The sequence below is a fragment of the Trichechus manatus genome, unplaced genomic scaffold (genome assembly GCF_000243295.1).
Source record: "Trichechus manatus latirostris isolate Lorelei unplaced genomic scaffold, TriManLat1.0 scaffold00009, whole genome shotgun sequence".
NCBI classification, from domain to species: domain Eukaryota; kingdom Metazoa; phylum Chordata; class Mammalia; order Sirenia; family Trichechidae; genus Trichechus; species Trichechus manatus.
In genome coordinates, this window is record NW_004443945.1 from 23,426,462 (window position 1) to 23,446,291 (window position 19,830).

Below are 19,830 nucleotides of genomic sequence, written 5' to 3' on the forward strand. Positions count from 1 at the left end.
TGAAATCAGGAAGTATGAGTCTTCCCACTTTATTCTTCTTTTTCAAGATTGTTTTGGCTATTCTGAGTTCCTTGAGTTTCCACATGAATTTTAGGACCAGTTTGTCAATTTCTATAAAGAAGCCAACTGGGATTCTGATACGGATTGTACCAAACTTATAGATCAATTTGGAGAATATTGCTATTTAATAATATTAAGTCTTCCAAAAATGAACATAGGATGTCTTTCAATGTATTTAGATCTTCTTTAATTTCTTTTAACAGTGTTTTATACTTTTTAGATATAAGTTTTATACTTTTTTGGTTAAATTTATTACTAAGTATTTTAATCATTTTTATGTTACTTTAAATGGAATTGTTCATTTAACTTCATTTTCTGATGCTTCATTGCAAGTGTACAAAAACACAACTAATTTTTGTATACTGGGTATTTCAGGATACTAAGAAATCAGTATTATTAAATATCATAATCATATTGTGGTTATATTTTTTAGAAGTTCTTATGTTTTCAAGATACATATGTATTTACAGATCAAACATGTCTGGGATTTACTTTGAACAATCCAGTGGCAGTTAGAGGGAACAGAGTACAGATGAAACAAGATCAGACATGTGTTAATAACTATGAAAGCTGGACAACAGATACATGAAAGTATATTATTCTCTCTACTTTTGTATATGTCTGAAATTTCCCATTAAAATAAAACAAAACATAGAGTGTGTATGTGCTCATGCGCACCTCTGCCTGGTGCCTATCTCTGCCTGACAGTGTATGGGGGGTAGGGGAGGCTGCAGTTGATGGCACACAGGGACAGAGTATAGATAAAACGGCATAGTTCTTTAAGTTTCCTTCCTCCAAAATATTACTACACATATGAAAACATTTCCTTCCTAAAGAACTAGCTTAAGGATTAAAAAGGAAGAAAAAAAATTAAGATGAGTAACTTCAACTTACTCTTTCATCAATGATTTTCATAAGCCATCTTTTGGTCAGATTATGCCTTTTGATAGCCTTAAAAAAAACAAGAGTGTTGTAAGTCTTTATAAAAGTACTAGAAATAACTTCTGCAGACCTGAATAAAATAAACAAACCAAATACAAAACTAGGTATGAGAACACTTGTAATAACTGTCACAGATAGTCGGCTGTGTTAAAGAAACACCAGGAGAAAAGGAAATGTTCCTAGAAAACGTTTCCAGATAAAAATATCTCCAGTACTTTATCCATTAATCGGTTTTTTTTTTTTTTCCTGTACTTTTAGGAATTTAATGATTCCACTTCCAAAACAACTATTATAAACCTTTTATATTATGTGATGCAGCCTGGCTTCTATGATCTCACTTACATACAAACTTCCTTCCATAAGATAGAGATTTTCTTTAGAAAAAACGAATTGCTTCTCTCAAAATGAAAAGAATAACTAAAATCCAAAGGAAAACAATCTGCAGGGTAGATTATTATCTTGACAAGAAACCTCAGTAGGAAAGAGCAACACTTAGTGCCCAGATCTTGGTCTCTAATACCATTCCCCTCTAAAGAAACAGGGCTCCTTAGGAAAATGGATGATTCCAGAGCTGGGCAGGGTAGGTACAAGATAATTCTATTGATACACGTCTTATTGTGTCAGAAAACAAAAGTACTTAAAATAATGATGGTGGGCATGTTATAAGGATACAAAACTGGGATAATTTGAACACCAAAATAATGAAGTATAGTAATGTATTATAAACTATTGGAAAAAAAAGTAATTCATGAGTCCATACTGAAAATAAATTAATAAATACTGAATCAGACAAGAATCACTAATGAATCCCAAATCTAGGGGGAATTTTTGATGAGGAGGAGGGTATCTGCATGGTCTTAAAGTATCTCTCACAGATGGTTTACTAGTTGTAAAAGAGAAAAAGACAGTAATTATACAGTGGAAAAAATAGACAACATCCTGACTGGGTCATCAAAATTAACAATGCCAATAAAGGGCAGATGGACAAAGTGTGCCTCCAGATGTGATACCCTGAGAAGGAAAGACATAAAATAAAAGTACTTTTTATACAGTGGGCACCTACGCAACATTCCAGCCAAGAATCCATAACCTGAATCTAATCACGAGAAAACATCAGACAAATCCCAAATGAGGAAAGTTCTATTTAAAAAAAATGTCAGGAGAGAGAGGTTATATTCTTCAAAAATACCAATGTCATAAAAGATAAAGAAAGGATGTGGAAATTTTCCAGATTAAAGAAAGCTAAAGAGACATGACAACTAAATGCAATACCTGACCCTAGATTGGATATGTACTAAAGGGAAAAATGCTATAAAGTACATTGTTGGTCAATTGACAAAACTGGAATATGAACAATTAGATAAAGGTGTTGTATCAAAATTAAATTTACTGAAGTTATTAACTCTTCTGCCATTTAGGGGTAGAGGGCCATGATAAATGTAACTTACATTCAAGTGATTTAGAAAAAAAATTATGAGTGTATATGTAACATGGTTAAGCATGATGGTTAAGTGCTTGGTTGCTAACTAAAAGGTTGGCGGTTCAAACTCACCAGCCGCTGGGCAGAGAAAGATGTGGCAGTCAGCTTCCACAACAATTATAGCCCTGGAAACCCCCAGGGGCAGTTCTACTCTGTCCTATAGGATCACTATGAGTTGGAATCAACTCGATGGCAACGGGAATGGGTTAGGACGTGTATGTGCGATGAGGTAAAATGTTAAGAATAGGTTAATCTGGATAAAGGGTACACAGGTTTTTTGTACTATTTTTACTTTTGCAACCTTTCTGAAAGTTTGAAATTATTTCCAAATAAGTTTTAAAAATATTTTTTTGCCAACACTAAGTATATATATTTTCTCAATAAATAAATATGGTAGTGAAACAAAGTCTTAGGGATATGCTATACTTTAATGGAGACTCTAAGATGTCACTGATACTAAAATTTAAAAGCTAACATATTCATTAATATGTATGTACGTGATAAAGGGTTTACGTATAAGGAAGTGAGCCCAATTTGCCTGGCAGGAACCTAACAGAAGCTAAAAAGGAGTCATTTCTGTAGTGTTTTCAGCACTACTATTCCATAGCAGGAAACCCCATAACCCTCTCTCCCAAAGGCTGAAAGAACCACATCTAGTTTACATCAGTCTGGGATTCCTCCGTCATTAGAGAGTCCTGCTCTTGTTCTGAGGGGTGTGTGTGGCAGGTGAGGGGTTGGGGAGAGATGAGGAGATGAGGTTTGATCTTTGTAGTCACACCACTAAACAAAATTCCTGGCACATAAAAGTATTTAATATATCTGACCAATGAACAGTCAGACTCCTGTTTTCCTTTACTCAAGGCTGAAGCTGTAACAGCTACAGGTCCTCTGACCACAAAATATAGCTCTTCTGTCTGATTCTAAAGGAAATCAGAGCTGAAGGTAATATACATATACATATACACACACACACATACATAGGTATATATTGTATCTATAAATTTTTTTTTTAAGCTGAAGATCTACTGAATAAAACAAAACAAATGTCAACAACTTTGGAAAATGCAGCCAAACAGAAAACCTTGGTTATAAAATAAATTCAAGCTATAACTTATATTCATACACAGAGGAATGGAGAACCTTAAGTATAATCTATAAGAAATTATAGATACTCAACTGTACTGTACCCTACAGGTACCAATGAAACAGTGTAGCAGAAAACTACTCTCCGGACAACACACTGTTCCCCCCATTCAACATTCTAAACAACTGACATTCTTCAAAGAATTAATGAAAAGTTTTACTGGAGTTGCAGTAAGCGTATGCTCCAGCAGAATGGGGAGGGAGACAGAAAACACACAGAGAGAACAACTGCTCTCAACACTACCTGCTTCTTTTAAATATTCATTCATATTAACCTTCAACGCCAGTGATATCAGAAAGCTAGCCAACATTAATGATAAAATTTAAGCAGCTATTAAAATTAGACAAAATGACAACCCGAAATTGGCACACATGGAAACATTCTAGAATTCAAACATGTCTTCTGTTTATTCAAGAGACGCTAAGGCAAGTTAAATGTGTTAAAGGGATCTCTGATCTTCCACTGTATTTCCTGACAAAGGCAAGACCCTTCAATGCAAGTCTTAGCGTAACCCCCCACTGTAGCCACAGGGTTGTGTGTAAAATAATAAATAGAAAGGGCTTCTGGAGTTTAGAGAACCTTTTCTCTATACTGAATCACCTAGATTGAGCTTCTTGAAGTGATATGAATAGAGGTAAACAACTAATCTCATACTCACAGCTTCGCATCCATTTTCTCTTCTCAGTCCCTAGTGTGGGAGGACTGGCTCTCCATTCTTAATGGGGCTCTGGAAGTCGAACTTGGGCCAGACGCCTAAGCTGCCTCTGCTGGTGCCCGGGCCTGAGAAGAGGTATACCTCTGTCTGGTCTGTCATGGCTCCTGTTACAGAACCATCTTGTGGCACTCACCATATTACAGTGGGGACAAGATTAGTGACGAAAGGCACCAAATTCCCTTCCTCCAATTATAGCTTAGCACATTTCTAAACCATGCATGGCTGTTTATGAATGAAGGGCCCATAGAGCTGTTTTAATGTAAAACCATTTCCTACACATGTCCAGCTATACAAATAATGCTCTGGCCCATTGGTTTCCATTCTCTAATACCTAAAACTCATCAACAAGTAGGCAATTCTATCAAACTAGACAAGGTAGTTTTGGATTTGTGTTTAGACAACAGTGACAGCAAGTCTCCCTTCACAAAAGATGAATACTCTGCACTACAAGCCCAGAGTCTGGATCAAACACTGGCAGAAGGAGCTGCTGGGCAGACAGAACAGAAAATTTACTTGCTGCTATGGACTGAATTCTGTCCCCTAAAAATATGTGTCAACTTGGCTAGGCCATGTTTCCCAGTATTGTGTGGTTGTCCCCCATTTTGTGATTTGATATAATCTTCCTATGTGTTGTAAATCCTAATCGTTGCCTGTGGTTAATGAGGCAAGATTAGGTTATGTTAAAGAGGATTAGGGCAGGATACAACACTCTTACTCAGATCAGAGGCCTGATCCAATGTCAGGGGAGTTTCCTTGGGGTGTGGCCTGCATCATCTTTTATCTTACTCAAAAAAACCCGAGTTGATTCCAACTCACAGAGACCCAATAGGACAGAGCAGAACTCTCCCACAGGGTTTCCAAGAAATGGCTGGTGGATTCGAACTTTTTGGTTTGCAGCTGAGCTCTTAACCACTACGCCACTAGGGCCCCACCTTTTATCTTACAAGGGATAAAAGGAAAGAGAAGCAATCAGAGAGGAGGGGGACCTTATGCCACCAAGAAAGAAGTGCCAGGAGTGAAGTGCATCCTTTGGATTCGGGATCCCTGTGCTGAGAAGCTCCTAGACAAGGGGAAGATTGATGACAAGGACCTTCCCCCAGAATGAACAGAGAGAGAGAAAGCCTTCCCCTAGAGCTGTCACCCTGAATTTAAACTTCTATCCTCCTAAACTGTGAGAGAATAAACTTCTGTTGTTAAAGCTATCCACCTGTGGTACTTCTGTTATAGCAGCACTAGGTAACTAAGACACTTGCCATTACAACAAAATCTTCAGGGTTTAAATTCTGCAACCAAATGTGTGGAAAACAAATAAGAAATCTGTAATATAAAGAGACCATGTTCCCCCCTTTTTCCTTTAGTAAAGAAATACTCCAAAGATCTGTGCAAATTATCAGTGGATGATTTAACATTCCCTCATCAAAACTAACATAGATCTGAACATTACGTAAGTCTGAAGATAACTTCAAGTTAGATTCCCCATCACCACTATCCAAATTATACCCATCTAAAAGTATGCAATTAAAAGCAGCAATTTTTTGTTTACCTTCCACAGTTCAATGGCCACAGGCTGCTGCGGTGGATTGTCACAGTATATGTCTTCCACAGTGTTTTTCCAAAACTGCATTCGCATCAGCCCAATCGTTTTCTCAGAGACTGAGTCCTTAACCTGTAAACAGAGTTTAAAAACTGTAACAAACGCAGTCTCCTGCTGCGACCCTGCACAGTCATATAATTTCAGCCAAAACCTGCTTAATTCTATATATTTTCTTTAATTTTTCCTTTCAATTATAACAGTTAAATTGTTGCCATTATTAGTTTCCCAAGTAAAAGCTGCAAATTACTTGGTGCTGAATTAAAAATATTTTCAAGGTTTACATTCAAAAGTAGGAGGGATTCTTCTAGAAATAAGTTGCAAGAAAAAAACAGAGAGAGGGAGGGAAAATGTTTGGATTAAAAGAGACTTAAGAGATATATTAACCAGTTGCAACATACGGACTTTATTTGACTTCTGATTTGAACAAACTGTTAAAAAAAGAAAGAGAGAAAGAGACATACATATGATTGGGAAATCTGAATACCAGATGTTTAACAATATTAAGAAATACTGTTAAATTTTTGATGTATGATAATGGTATTGTGGTTATGTTTTTAAAAAGTGAGTTACCTGTTAAGAATACAGACTGGAATATTTACAAATGGACAAATATATCAGACATTTACTTCAAAACAACCTGGGAATGGCAGTGGGTTGGGTAGAGAGAGACAAAACAAAATTGGCCGTTGAATTAGTAACAGCTGAAGCTGAATGATGGTTACATGGGTTCATTATATTACCCTCTCTACTTTTGTATATGCTTGAAATTTTCCATAATAAAAAGACTTTTAAAAAATACGTCTATGAGAAGAAAAATAATCCTTGACAGATACTGATGGTAAAAGTATTTTCAAGTCTGAAGATAAAACAAGAAACAGAACCAGGGGTTCTTTAGAGCAAACAGGGCTGGAACTAGCATTTACCAACTGTCCTCAAGTTAATAATTATACTATGGTTATGTAAGAGAATATCCTTATTCTATGAAACATACACTAAAGTTTTTAGGGATAAGAGTTATGCTGTAAGCAAGTTACCCAAAATGGTTTTGTTTTGTTTTTTTTTTTGAAGAAAAAGTGTGTGTGTGTACATATATACAGACAGAATGGTAAAGCAACAGAGCAAAAGATTAACAGAGGAAATCAGGGTATTCTTTGTACTATTCTTACATTTCCACATGTGAAATTATTCTCAGATAAAAAGTTCCGAAAAATACTGTCTTGGTGCTAGGTAAGTCTCTTAGCAATACTTGGTGTTCAGATCACAACAGTGTCCGTTCTATTCTCAATAAAGCAGCAAGAGTAACACTTTTAAAACACAACCAAGAAATGGTGTCCTTCTCGTTCAAAACCCTCCAATGGCTTCCCATTTTGCTCAGAGTAAAAGTAAAAGCCAAAGTGATTGCAATGGTCTCCAAGACCTTACCTATCTGACCCACTGCTACCTCTAATCCCCTACCATCTCCCTCTGCTGCAGCCATACTGGCTTTTTTCTGTTTTTTGAACACACCAGGCACACTTGAACCTCAAAGCCTTTGTACTTGCTGTTCCTTCTGCCCAGAAAACTCTTCACCCACATTATCTACATGGCTCACCACCTCACTTCCTTCAAATCTTTGCTCAAATCCCACCTCCTCAGTGAGGTGCTTCGTGATCCCTCTCTTTAAAATAGGAACCCCACTACACCCCGCCCTCCCTCGCTCTCTCATCCTCCTTTATATCCTATTTTTCTCCACAGCACTTTCTCTGTCTGATATAGTACACAGGTACGTGTTTATTTGCTCCTTGAGTACAGGGATTTTGTATGTCTTATTCAATGCTATATCCTCAGGACCTGAAACAGTACCCAACATATTTTAGAAGCTCAATCAATACTTGTTGAATGAATGAACAAACAGGACTGTGTGTGCACAGAAGTGGCAAGATGCTCCTACAAAGTGACTGACAATTCCAGGGGAAACCTGAGGCTCTAGTTACTCAAAATAGAATTTTAATCATTTTAAAGTTAGAAAGGAAGACTGCTGTGGTGACTCTTTATAGCTAAATTGTGATTAATTTAATATGCTAATATGTAGTTTATACCTGAAAAAGGGTAAGATAAAAAACAAACATGGGCCCATGACTTCCAAGAATACACCAGAGAAAAAACAACCAGAGTCTATTACTCACTGTAGATTTACAGTATCTAATTTCAGTCTGAATGCTATACTCATAGCCTTTTTATTCATTCCTTGTTCACTTCCTATTATATTCACCAGAGAAGGTGCGCCCAAACTTTCCATTTTCTTCAAGACTCCAAACTCTCCCCAGCTCCCTCACTCCCAACAAGCAACCTCTCCATTTACTTTACAGAGAAGACCAAGGCCATTCTACTTAAACTCCCTCACTTTATTCCATTTATTTGTGTCTGCACACTTTCCTCCCATTCTAAGAAAAAGAAGCATCCCTCCTCCTTTTGTAATTCTTAGACAAAAGTGAGTGAGTATCAAGAGAATGAAAAGAGAAGCCACAGACTTGGAGAAAATATCTGCAAAACACATATCTGATAAAGGATCTCTACCTAAGTATACAAAGCACTCTTGGAACTCAGCAATAAAAAAACAAACAACCCAGTTAAAAAGTGGGCAAAAGATCTGAACAGACATCTTACCAAAGAAGGTATACAGATGGCAAGTAAGCATATGAAAAGATGCTCAATATCATATGTTTGGACTCATTGCGACTGGAGGAACCTCGGAATCTACTGCTCTGAGATAATCTTTAAATCCTGAACCGAAACCATCCCCTGAAGTCATAAACAACAGTTTAGCTCAATTAATAAAGAATGTTTGCCTCGAGCACTGCACTTTTTAAAAGAATTATCTATATGAGATCAAACTGACAACAGTAAGTCTAAAGCATAGATGAGAAGTTTAAGGGATAGTGAGTCTAAGTTAAGGTTCCCTGGTGGTGCAGTGGTTAAGCGCTCGGCTGCTAAACAAAAGGTCGGGGGTTCGAGCCCACCAGCCACTCCACAGGAGAAAGTTTTGGCAGTCCGCTTCTGTAAAGATTTATAGCCTTGGAAATCTTAATAAGGCAGTTCTACCCTGTCTTATAAGGGTCACTATGAGTCGGAATCGACTTGACAGCAAAGGGTTTGGTTTTTGGGTTTCAGGCTAAGTTAACGATGGTGAAATAATGTGGGAAGAGACAGCAAGAATGGTGATACAATGTGAAGACTGTAACCAATGTCACTGAATTGTACGTGTAGAAAATGCTGAATGGGTGTATGTTTTGCTGTGTCTATTTTCACCAAAAATAAAAACAAATTTCAAAATACATATATCCTGTCATGAGGAAACTGCAAATTAAAACAATGAGATACCACCACACTTTTGTCCGAAACACAGACAACACCATATGCTGGAGAGGATGTGAACAGGAACCTTCATTCACTGCTGGTGGACATGTAAAACGGTACACTTACTTTGGAAGACAGTTTGGCATTTCTTACACAGATAAACATGGTTTCATCATATGATCTAGCAATGGTATTCCTAGGTATTTACTCAAATGAGTTGAAAACATGTCCACACAACAGCAGCTCGATTAATAACTGCCAAAACTTGGAAGCAACCAAGATGTTCTTCAATAGGTGAATGGATAAACTGTGGTATATCCATACAATGGCGTATTATACAGTGATAAAAAGAAATGAGCTATCAAGTCATGAAAAGACACAGAGGCATCTTAAATGCACACTGCAAGTGAAAGAAGCCAATCTGAAAATGTTACATATAGTATGATTCCAACTATATGACATTCTAGAAAAGGCAAAACGATAGAGACAGTAAAAATATCAATGGTTGCCAAGGTTTTGGGGGGAAGAGAGGGTGGAAAGAAGGGTGAATAGGTGGAATACAGGAGATTTTTAGGACAGTGAAACTATTGTATGATATTGTTATGGTGGCTACATGACATTACGTATATGACACAAATCATACAACACAAAGAGTGAACCCTGATGTAAACTATGGACTTTAGTTAATAATAACCAACATTGGTTCATCAACTGTAACAAATATAACACATTAAAGCAAGATGTTAATAATAGGGGAAATTGTAGGCAGGGGGAGAAGGAATATTTGGTACCTGCCCTTTCTGCTTACTTTTTCTGTAAACCTAAAACTGCACTAAAAAAATAGTCTTAACATTTTTAAAAAGTGAGTTAACATGATCTAAGACCTGAGTCTGCTATAACTGCTTCCATTCCCTACTTCATGTTAAAGCTTAAACCTCAATTTAAAAAGTGTTTTGAAAAATTTGCTATATAAACAGGAATTATGTAATTGTTTGAGAGGCTAAGCAGTAATACTCTGATTAACCTATTCAATTAACAGACAAATGTGCAATGTTAACTGCAGTTTTATAATTTTAATTCTTAGAAGAAATAAAAATTTCCAGAAATATTAAATTCATCAGCTAGCTTTATTTTTAGAGTTTAATCTTAAAGCCTGAAGAGTTAGCAGGAGAAATAAATCACCATCAGAGATCTTAAAAATATCTAACATATAAATTATATTTCTTTACTGTTCAGCATTAAACCCATAATATATCACTTTGTAAATAACAGGTAAGGTATTTTAATACCAGCCTGAGCCAGTTCCACATTGAAGGCCCTCAATGCAAACGCAGCACTTCGGGATTCTGCAGGGAGCAGCAGGGAGCATAAATAACCTTCATAATCTCGTTTCCTATAATAAATAGGCAAAAAAACATTGTTACTCTTCACTTTCCAAACTGCACACAAAAATACTGACCAAAATTAACTGAAAACAAGGCTTCCATTTAGAATAGGAGTGAAATTTCTTATATTTTATACCTATTTCTCTACAATTACGAAAAATGTATCTGCCCCAATGCCCGACCAGTTAAAAAAATGACATACTCAATCTCTATGATTTTAACTTATGTAGTACTTGTAATTTTAATTGTTTCAGAATCATTTTGGTTTTAGTAAGAATTCAAATGAGCTATATAAGTAGACAAACTCAAAAGAAAGGCCTGGTGATGTACTTCCAAAAATCAGCCAACGAAAACAATAGTCCGATCTGCAACCAGTCATGGGGATGGCACAGGACCAGGTAGCATTTTGTTCTGTTGTGCACGGGGTAGCCATGAGTCAGTGATGACTCAGTGGTAACTAACACCAACAACAGGAGTAGAAATCAAACTAAGAAAATACTTTAAGCAGGTATTGGTGTTAACTCATTGTGGTGCGATGGACTGCTTTTGTGTGGCCATGGTCTTCTCACTCCCATCCAAGTGACTGGGCAGGACTGTGCGATAAGGTAATTGTGGCCCACCAAAAGGATTGGTCAGTTTTGTCATCCTGCTGGGCTTGAAATGAACCACCCCAGAGGTGGGAAAGAGAGGATCCCACCACCACCAAGGAAGAACAGCCAGGAGTGGAAAGCTGGACCCGGGATCCCTGTGCTGAGAAGCTCCTGGAACCAAGAGATCAAGAGAGCAAGCAAGCTGTAACCCTGAAAACAGCGAAAAGTGGTGGCAGAGAAGCCATGGCAGGAAAGACTGCACAGTGGGCTTCCCGGCCCAACGAGTGAGAAAGCTGAGTGCCTTCGAGTACAGCTGGGGAGAGGCTGTCCTGATGGAAGACCTGTATCCTGAGTGTTTCTGAACCTGAATTGTAACCTGTTACTTCCCTACTAAACCCCATAATCACGAATATTGTCTGTGAGTTCTGTGTGGCCATTGCAATGAATTATCGAACTTGGCAGAGAAGTAGAGTGTCATGGGAGGGATGTCTAGTGTGAGAATTGGTAAAGATGGCAGAGAGAGGAGGCATGTCTGACCTCCGTCTCATAGGAATCAGCCTTGGGCTGTTGATCTTGATTCTCCTTCCCCCTTGTGAAGAGAGAGGAGGTCAGGTCAGACACCACCTCTGTGCCATTTTTACACTCATGGTTTTTAATAGATAGATACATAAATAAATAGATAAAGATACGGAAGCCCATAGAGGGTGTGTGTGTGTGTGTGTGTGTGTGTGTGTGTGTGTGTGAGAGTGTGTGTGTGTGTGTGTGTGTACCTATGTTTCCTAGCATCAACAGCTGTGAGGGCCTAGAAGCAATGAGCCCCCAGTAATAGTGAACACATCTAATACCTAGATCTTGGTTTCTAAATACCATTCTCCACTAAAGGAAACTAGAGCTCCTTGGATGAATGACCTGACTAGAGCTGGGGCAGGGAAAATATAAGATAAGCCTGAAACATCTTCTTGAGCAGAAAAATAAAGATGTGCCCAAAGAATACAGGAAACGTCTCAAAAGGACACAAAAGCTGGCTTGGTAGAGCTCTTACTGGTCAAGTCTGGGACAATTTGAGCATCAAAAAAAAAAAAAAAAGGGTAACAGATTGGGACTTCTTGAGCCTATACCAATGTAAATAAATTCATGAATAAACAAATAAATGGAAAGAGAAGAAAAAGCGCTACAACAAGGAAAATGCCAACTAATACATTTAGAAGACATGAGGAAAATTTTTTAAAAAACCACCATTTGATAACTATCATAATAATAGTTGATTCAGGCAAAAATCATCAATGAATGACTGAGTGAATGTTAAATGGGTAAAAATTTGATGGAAACAGGATATTTACATGGTATTGAAGTATCTCCGCACAAAATACATATTACTCATTAATTAACATTCTTATTCATTAAATATACAGAAGAGAAACCTGGAAGACACATTTTCAACCAAGTAATAAAAAGTTAACATCACTGTAATATGACATATCAATGTCATGTGCTTTCTAATATGAAATACAAATAAAAGCACAGAATCAATTCTGTGACATTCCTACCCAACATGCATAAATCATGAGAAAACACCAGGTAAAGTCAAATTGAGGGAAATTCCACAAAGTAACTGGCTGGTTCTCTTTAAAAATGTCAAAGGTCATGAGAGACAAGGAAAGACGGAGGAACTGTTTCAGATTAGAGAAGACTAAAAAGACGTGACAATTAAATGCAGCACATGATCCTGGACACAAAAAAGATGTAATTGAATAACCAGGGAAATTTGAAAAGGATCTGTGAATTACATGGAAATACTGGATCAGTTTCAATTTCCTGATTTTGATGGTTGCCCTATCGTTTTATGGAAGAGAATCCTTGTACTTAGGAAATACACACGTAAAGCATTAAGGGGGTAATGGGACATCATGTCTGCAACTTATTCTCAAATGGATCAGAAATGTTAACAATGAGGAGGTCTGGGTAAAGAGTCTATGGGAGCCCTGTGTACCACTTCTATAACTTTTATGTAAATTTGAAATTATTTCAAAATAAAAAGTTAAAAAATGTAGACTTTACTATACTCATTCTAGGAAGGATGATGTAAGTATAAAGTACTTTCCAGACTGCCTATCTACAAGGCCACTTTAACTGTAATACAGTGAAAGCTTATTATAACATTATGTCCTATAAAATAGTATTCAACATAAAATGGGTCCCATCTGAAACTCATTCTGTGGAGTTTAAACCCATTGCCGCGACCCTATAGGACAGAGTAGAACTGCCCCATGGGGTTTCCAAGGAGCGGCTGGTGGATTCGAACGGCTGACCTTTTCGTTAGCAGCTGAGCTCTTAACCACTGAAAATGAGACTATTCCCACTTTACAACTGATTCATATTTTGTTACGTGCCCCTTTTATCCATTCCCTTGGCAATTCCCCACAATTTTCACATAAACTACTATAGTGAATAGTAACCCTGCTGTCTCAAAACAGCTCTACTAAAAAGATCTCACCAGAAAATATACATAGATATAAATACAGTATTTAAAATTTTTATCTTACTATAAAAACTCTCTGAGCTTCGAAAGTGTTTAAAAAAGTATTTGGAAGGTAATATGAAACTGTAAGGAAATACTCAATGGAAATCAAAACTACAATCTGAACCTCCATTACTCAACTAGTTACTGACAGAAATGACGCCAATTACTCATGTCTGTTTTCTCATTTGCATGATGAGGCTTGATAATCTACCTGTTCCATACCTCCTAAAAATAACGAATATGTGAAGTACTGCAAGCTTCTTACAGGAAAACGAAAAATGAATGAAAGACATTAATAGTAGAACTTCGGCAACCTTTGTTGCTGGAAATGAAATAATCTACACATTTGGATGCTCTATTAACAACTTTTAAAATTTTTTGTTGGAAATTTTTCTAAACACCATTATCCTCTTCTCTACCTTAAACAGGATATACTGATTATTTAAGCACTTCTTCACTCAGGATCACTATTACAAATATCAATTTTTGGATCGTGGGTATACAGGGATGTTCTAAGTGACTAACTGAGGTCCAGTTACCTGAGAGCTGTTCCAGAGAGTGAGAAATGCCATAATATGGATATATGTAACTCATGGCTTTATACAGCAACAGGGCCAGTCACCTTTGATTTATTTATTCATCCTAATGTGTATTCAGTGCCTGCTATGTGCCACAAAACATACTAGACCTTGAAGATAGGTGCAAACTTCAATCCAGCAAGGAAAGACAGACATATAAGAAACAAGTGTATCAGATGTTAGGATTGCTGTGCCATCAGACACAAAGGAAAAGTAGGCCCCTACTGAGGCTGGAGAACACTGAACGGCTCCCAGACAGTATTACCTCCTCACCTCCTTACTACAGCCTTAAACCCAAGGCCTGAGGTGGCTCTCCTAGCTTACCCTTCACAAAACCAAACTCCAAGTAGCCTATGTAAATAAGGTTAGATTTTCCCCAGGAACCAAACCTCACTGGTTTCCTAGAAGAGCCCAGGCTGGCTAACCAGAAGCTCTGGCCTGGAATTTTGTCTTCTATCTGGAGGCCTTGCATAAGATGCATGTCCAAAACAACCCTGCATAAACATTTCAGAAGCCAAATCTTGCAAAGATTGTTGATGAATAATTAGAAGCTTGAAGTTCTAGATCTTCCTTTCAAGTTTCATTTTGTTTTTATTTTTAAAACTGCTTACCAAGCATCTGTTATGTGCTAGGGACTCTGCTAAGCACTTTCATATACATCATCGCACTTAATCCTCACAACCTGGTTATAAAGCAGGAGCAGAAACGTACAAATGGGGAAAAAACTGAATCTTAAAGTAATTTTCCCAAGTGATAGAGTTAGGATTAAGAAACTCAGATCAGGTCTGTATGCAAAATCCAGGCTTTTTTAAATCACTAGAGTCAACAGCCCCCAATCCAAACAAATATCAACATGGACAGGTTAAATATCTGGCCATTTGTAAATTAAATATTTGAGAATGGGTACCAGTTAAGAAAAAGAAAGAATTGTGTATTTATATGTTTGTAAACAGACTATCACTGGAAGACTACATAAGAGAGTTATAACAAGTGAAAAGGGTGGTATACTCTGGTAACTTGAATTTTGTATCACTAAAAAATAACTTTGAAATAGAGAAACATGAATACAACCTTTTGACAGTTTTGACTTTTACAATTCTTAATGCCCTGATTTCCCCTGGAGCCCCGGTTACGCAGTGGTTAAGCATTTGGCTGCTAACCAGAAGGTAGGCAGTTTGAATCCAGCAGCCCCTCCCTGGAAACCCTATGGGGCAGTTCTACTCTGTTCTATAGGGTCACCATGAGTTGGAATCCACTCGTCGGCAACAGGTTTGGTTTGGTTTTTTGATTTCCACTATTGCTATCTTGTTTCCCCGATAAATAATCAACAAATAAATAAGGTGGGAGAGGAGCACTACATACAACCCAGTGATTAAAAACAAAACACCGCAAATACATGGGAATTTTGTTGTCTTACGGTACTTTTCGCTAAAATTGAATTCAAAAAACTGAATTTACTTGTCCCATCCAATCTAAGGTAGTTTACTCATTCTAGTACTTCTCACAAGCCCTTGAGACTGCATACTTTGCGATTTTGTACTTCTCTTATGATTCAAGGAGCCCTGGTTGCCTAGTGGTTAAGAGATCGGGTGCTAGCCAAAAGGTCGGCAGTTCAGCCGCTCCTAGGAAACCCTATAAGGAAGTTCTTCTCTGTCCTACAGGGTCGCTATGAGTCGTAATCGACTCACGGCAACGGGTTTGGTTTTGGTTTTTATGATTCAAGGGCAGCAGAAGGGCATAGGGGCTTCGAACTGGTCTTTGCAATCAGACCTGGATTCCAAGACAGGCCCCTGCCGCATGAGCCAAGTGACCTGACTACTCCACCTTAACTCCACAATTGATTACATGCGACTCTCATGTGTCAGGCGTCCCGGTTACATCAAGCCCCTAACTAAATGGAGTTTCTAGAGAGTCTCAGGCAAATACCCTAATCTCTCCAAACCTTAATTTCCTAGTCTATTAAATGAGATAACAATTTATATTGTACTCACTGTGACTTTATTATGTCACGCATTGTTCTAAAGGCTTTAATTCTTACAATGCCAAGTAGCAAGACTACATTTGTTTTTCACAATTCGTAATGAGAATAAAATAAATTACTTGTAAACTACCTTGGCACATAGAACTCAATTACTGTTGTCATTAAAAATTAATTATTGACCGATGTGCAAAAAACCTATACATGCAAAAACGTTTAATTAGGTTAAGATTAAGGTTCAGGCAAAGTTACAAGCGTTGGCAAAAAAATGTTGCCACAATTTTGTTACCGCTGCGGATGTTCTTGCTGCTTCATCCCCTCCACACACCCGCACCGGAGCCAACCAGTCTGAGCACCCACAGGAGCGCCAGGACGGCGCTAGTCCTTTTGCCCTGCGAACCTCGGGGCCGAGCCGCGCCCACCCGGCGGCCGCGAGGAGGACGGATTTGCTCACCGCAGCAACTCCATGCAGTAGAGGTCAGTGCCCGATGCCCCCCGCCCGCTAGCCGCGGCTAGGCTCCGCCCGGACACTGCGAGCTCCGGCAACCGCCGCGAACGCGCGCACAGATCCTGGGGCGGCCGGCGGCGGCACAGACTCGGGACGTGGGGCCGCAGCGAACCCCATGCCGAGCCCAGAGTGGAGGCCGCCATGACGCCGGCGCCACGGGCCCTTCGACCTCGCGCCGTCGGCCCCCCGGCCCCGCCCCGCCTCGGCCACGCCCCCGGCCGGTCCGCCCGCCCACCTTTCTGCAGTAGGAAGCCGGCCTCTGGACACCTCTCCGAGGAGAGGTAGGTGTCGCTGTGGTCCTCTTCATCTGGGCCGCCGCCGCGCTCTTCGGCCTTGCTGGTTCCAGGAGAGCCCTGCCTAGTGTTGCCGATCCTGCTTGGCCTTTCGTCTTCTCACATCCATCCCAGGTCGACCCCGGGAGCATCTATGAGAAGTGATGAGTGTCCGCTCCTGAAAGAAGTAACTGCCAAAATTACGTCCCGCCACCCTGCGTCCCAAAACCTCCAATAAGAGCGGAACACCTTACAGCGTTTCTCAACAGGGGCGCTCTTGGCATTTGGGCGCAACTGAGCTGTGGGATCGCTATGAGTCGGAATTAACTCGACGGCAGCGGGTTTGATTTTTTCTTTTTTGGAGCTGCTCTGGGAGGGGCTGTCCCATACGATGACGGAAGTTTGGCATGCCTGGATGCCCAGGCATCGTGACCACCGAACGCCCCCACACATTCCCAGACGCCTCTGACACGTAGCGCTGGTCGCGAACCACTGGCCGCCTTGCACGTCCAGGAGACAACACAAAGATACTTGAGAGGAACCAAGCCAATATCAACTACTACCTGTAGCTCACCTGTTTGTTGATTGACTCTCCCACTTCACTTCTTAAGGGCATAAGGGATATTTTGTTCCCTGCGTTATCCCCGATGCCGGTCCCTGGCACAGTGCAGAAACTGCATAAATGTCTGATCCTTACAGATAACATTTGTTACGCTACTAAGTGCCAAGCGTTTACATTATTTATATTCCCTATAACAACTTTTTAAAGTAGATATTCTTACTTTGACTTACAAATAAAGAAACTGAGGTTTGTTAGGTGACTTGTCTATAGTCACAGAAATGGTTAAGTGGGAGGGTGAGAGTCAAACTGGTCTGTATTACTCCAAAGTCCCATTTTGGGTGGGAAAGGAAGGAGACCAGGCCACATGCTAGAACCTCCTCTTCTGAGCCTCCATGGTCCATCATGGAACTCCAAAGAGTGGGAAAGTTCTAAATTTAAACCTGATGTTCTAGGTCCTTAGGAAGATGTATTTATCAAGGTAGGATAGTGGATATTTTATTTGACAGTTTGCTAGCTTGAGTTATAACTTTTAAATATGTATTCACCTGTTATAGACCTTCTTTGATACTCTTGCCTTCAGGCCCCTCAAATATCAGAGTTGGGTCTGATTGCCACTGTCACATCCAAGCCCGCAACTGCCTACACCTGTAGCCCGGTGACACTCACCTGCCTCTAGACTTGCCCAAACTTCGTGTTGCAGCCAGACTGGTTCTTTCTAAACTGTTGTTTCTAAAATGTAAGATGATGACCTTTTTTGCACATAGGGTAAAGTTGTTTCATGATGTAGCCTCTCTTTACCCTTCAGCCTCAATCCAGCCATTTACAGTCATGGCTTAATGTTAGCTTAATGTTTCTGCTTAACTCTTGAGGGCATATTGTGTTGTCTGGACTTAAGAACCCCGCTTTGGTTTCACTCCCTGAAGCAGCCCCTCTTCAGCCTATGCGGTAGCAGAAGCCCAGTTCGTTCTGCATAATGGACTCTTCCTGCTTGGCTTCTGTCCGTTAGCTCTGACAAGCACACACTGGTGTTTTCAGTACTATGGTTTAAACTATTCCATAAAAAAATCACTCATCCATATCTCAACTTCTGATCTCCTGCCCAGCTGGACTTTTCCATCTGGACACCTTGCCATTACTTCAAAGTTCATTGTCTAAAAACCAAATCAAACCAGCACATTTTCTTAATCTCTTTATTTATCTGGACAGTGTACCCCTTCTTTCATTCGACCAGTGGAAACACTTTCATGTCATCTTGACCTTTTCTTTCTTCCATATGGAACACAAAGAGCCCTGGTGGCACAGTGGTTAAAGTGCTCGGCTGCTAACTGAAAGGTTGGTGATTCGAACCCGCCAGCCGATCCATGGGAGAAAGATGTGGCAGTCTGCTTCCATAAAGATTTACAGCCTTGGACTAAACGGGCAGCTTCTATCCGGAGGTGAGATGGGAAGGCAGAGACGGTTAGGAGCTGGTTGAATGGACATGGGGAATCGGGGGAAAGGAGGAGTGTGCTGTCACAGTATGGGGAGGAGAGCAATTAGGGTCACATAACAATGTATGTATAAATTTTTATATGGAGAAAAAAATAAAAATAAAAAAAGATTACAGCCTTAAAAAAAAAGAAAAAGATTTACAGCCTTGGAAACCTTATGAGGCAGTTCTCCTCTGTCCTATAGGGTCGCTATGAGTTGGAATTGACTCAATGGCAATGGGTTTGAGGTTTTTTTTTGTTTTATATTTAACATATATCTAACTACTCGGTTTCTATGAATTCTTTATACTTCACATACTTACACCCATGGCAGCATTAAAAAAAAAAGCTACACCCACTGCCGTCGAGTTGATTCCAACTCATAATGACCCTATAGGACAAAGTAGAACTGACCCATAGCGGGTGCAAAACTATCTGGATTCAGATTCTGGCTCCACCTCCTACCATCTTTGTGACCTTGGATGAGTTATTCATTCACCTTTCTAGTGCCTCAGTTTCCTCACTTCTAAAGTGGAGATAATAACAGAACCTACCTCATACAGTTGTTGCTAGAATTAAATGAGTTAATACATCTAAAGCACCTAGGATAGTGCCTGGCCCATAATAAGCACTCAACAAAGTCAACTATGTAGAGAAAACGGTATGAAGGACTTTTGAAATGGATCAAAAAGTTTG

The 19,830-nt window shown here is 39.3% G+C and overlaps 1 protein-coding gene across 3 annotated transcripts in view; it reads right to left on the bottom strand.

Annotated features, from left to right (window-relative positions):
* The window catches only part of NDUFAF6 (NADH:ubiquinone oxidoreductase complex assembly factor 6), a 36,063-nt gene extending 19,055 nt beyond the window's left edge, over window positions 1-17,008 (bottom strand). Inside the window, exons 1-4 of one of the 3 annotated variants that reach the window (XM_004370760.2) lie at window positions 16,778-16,991; window positions 10,565-10,664; window positions 5,885-6,007; window positions 955-1,011 (exon numbers count right to left, since the gene is read on the bottom strand). In XM_004370760.2, coding sequence (XP_004370817.1) covers window positions 955-1,011; window positions 5,885-6,007; window positions 10,565-10,664; window positions 16,778-16,974 — 477 coding nt within the window. In that variant the 5' untranslated portion in view covers window positions 16,975-16,991. Of the gene's footprint in view, window positions 1-954; window positions 1,012-5,884; window positions 6,008-10,560; window positions 10,665-16,777 lie in introns of all 3 variants that reach the window. The other 2 variants (XM_023726060.1, XM_023726061.1) reach the window with 2 other exon arrangements.
* Window positions 17,009-19,830: the final 2,822 nt, after the last annotated feature.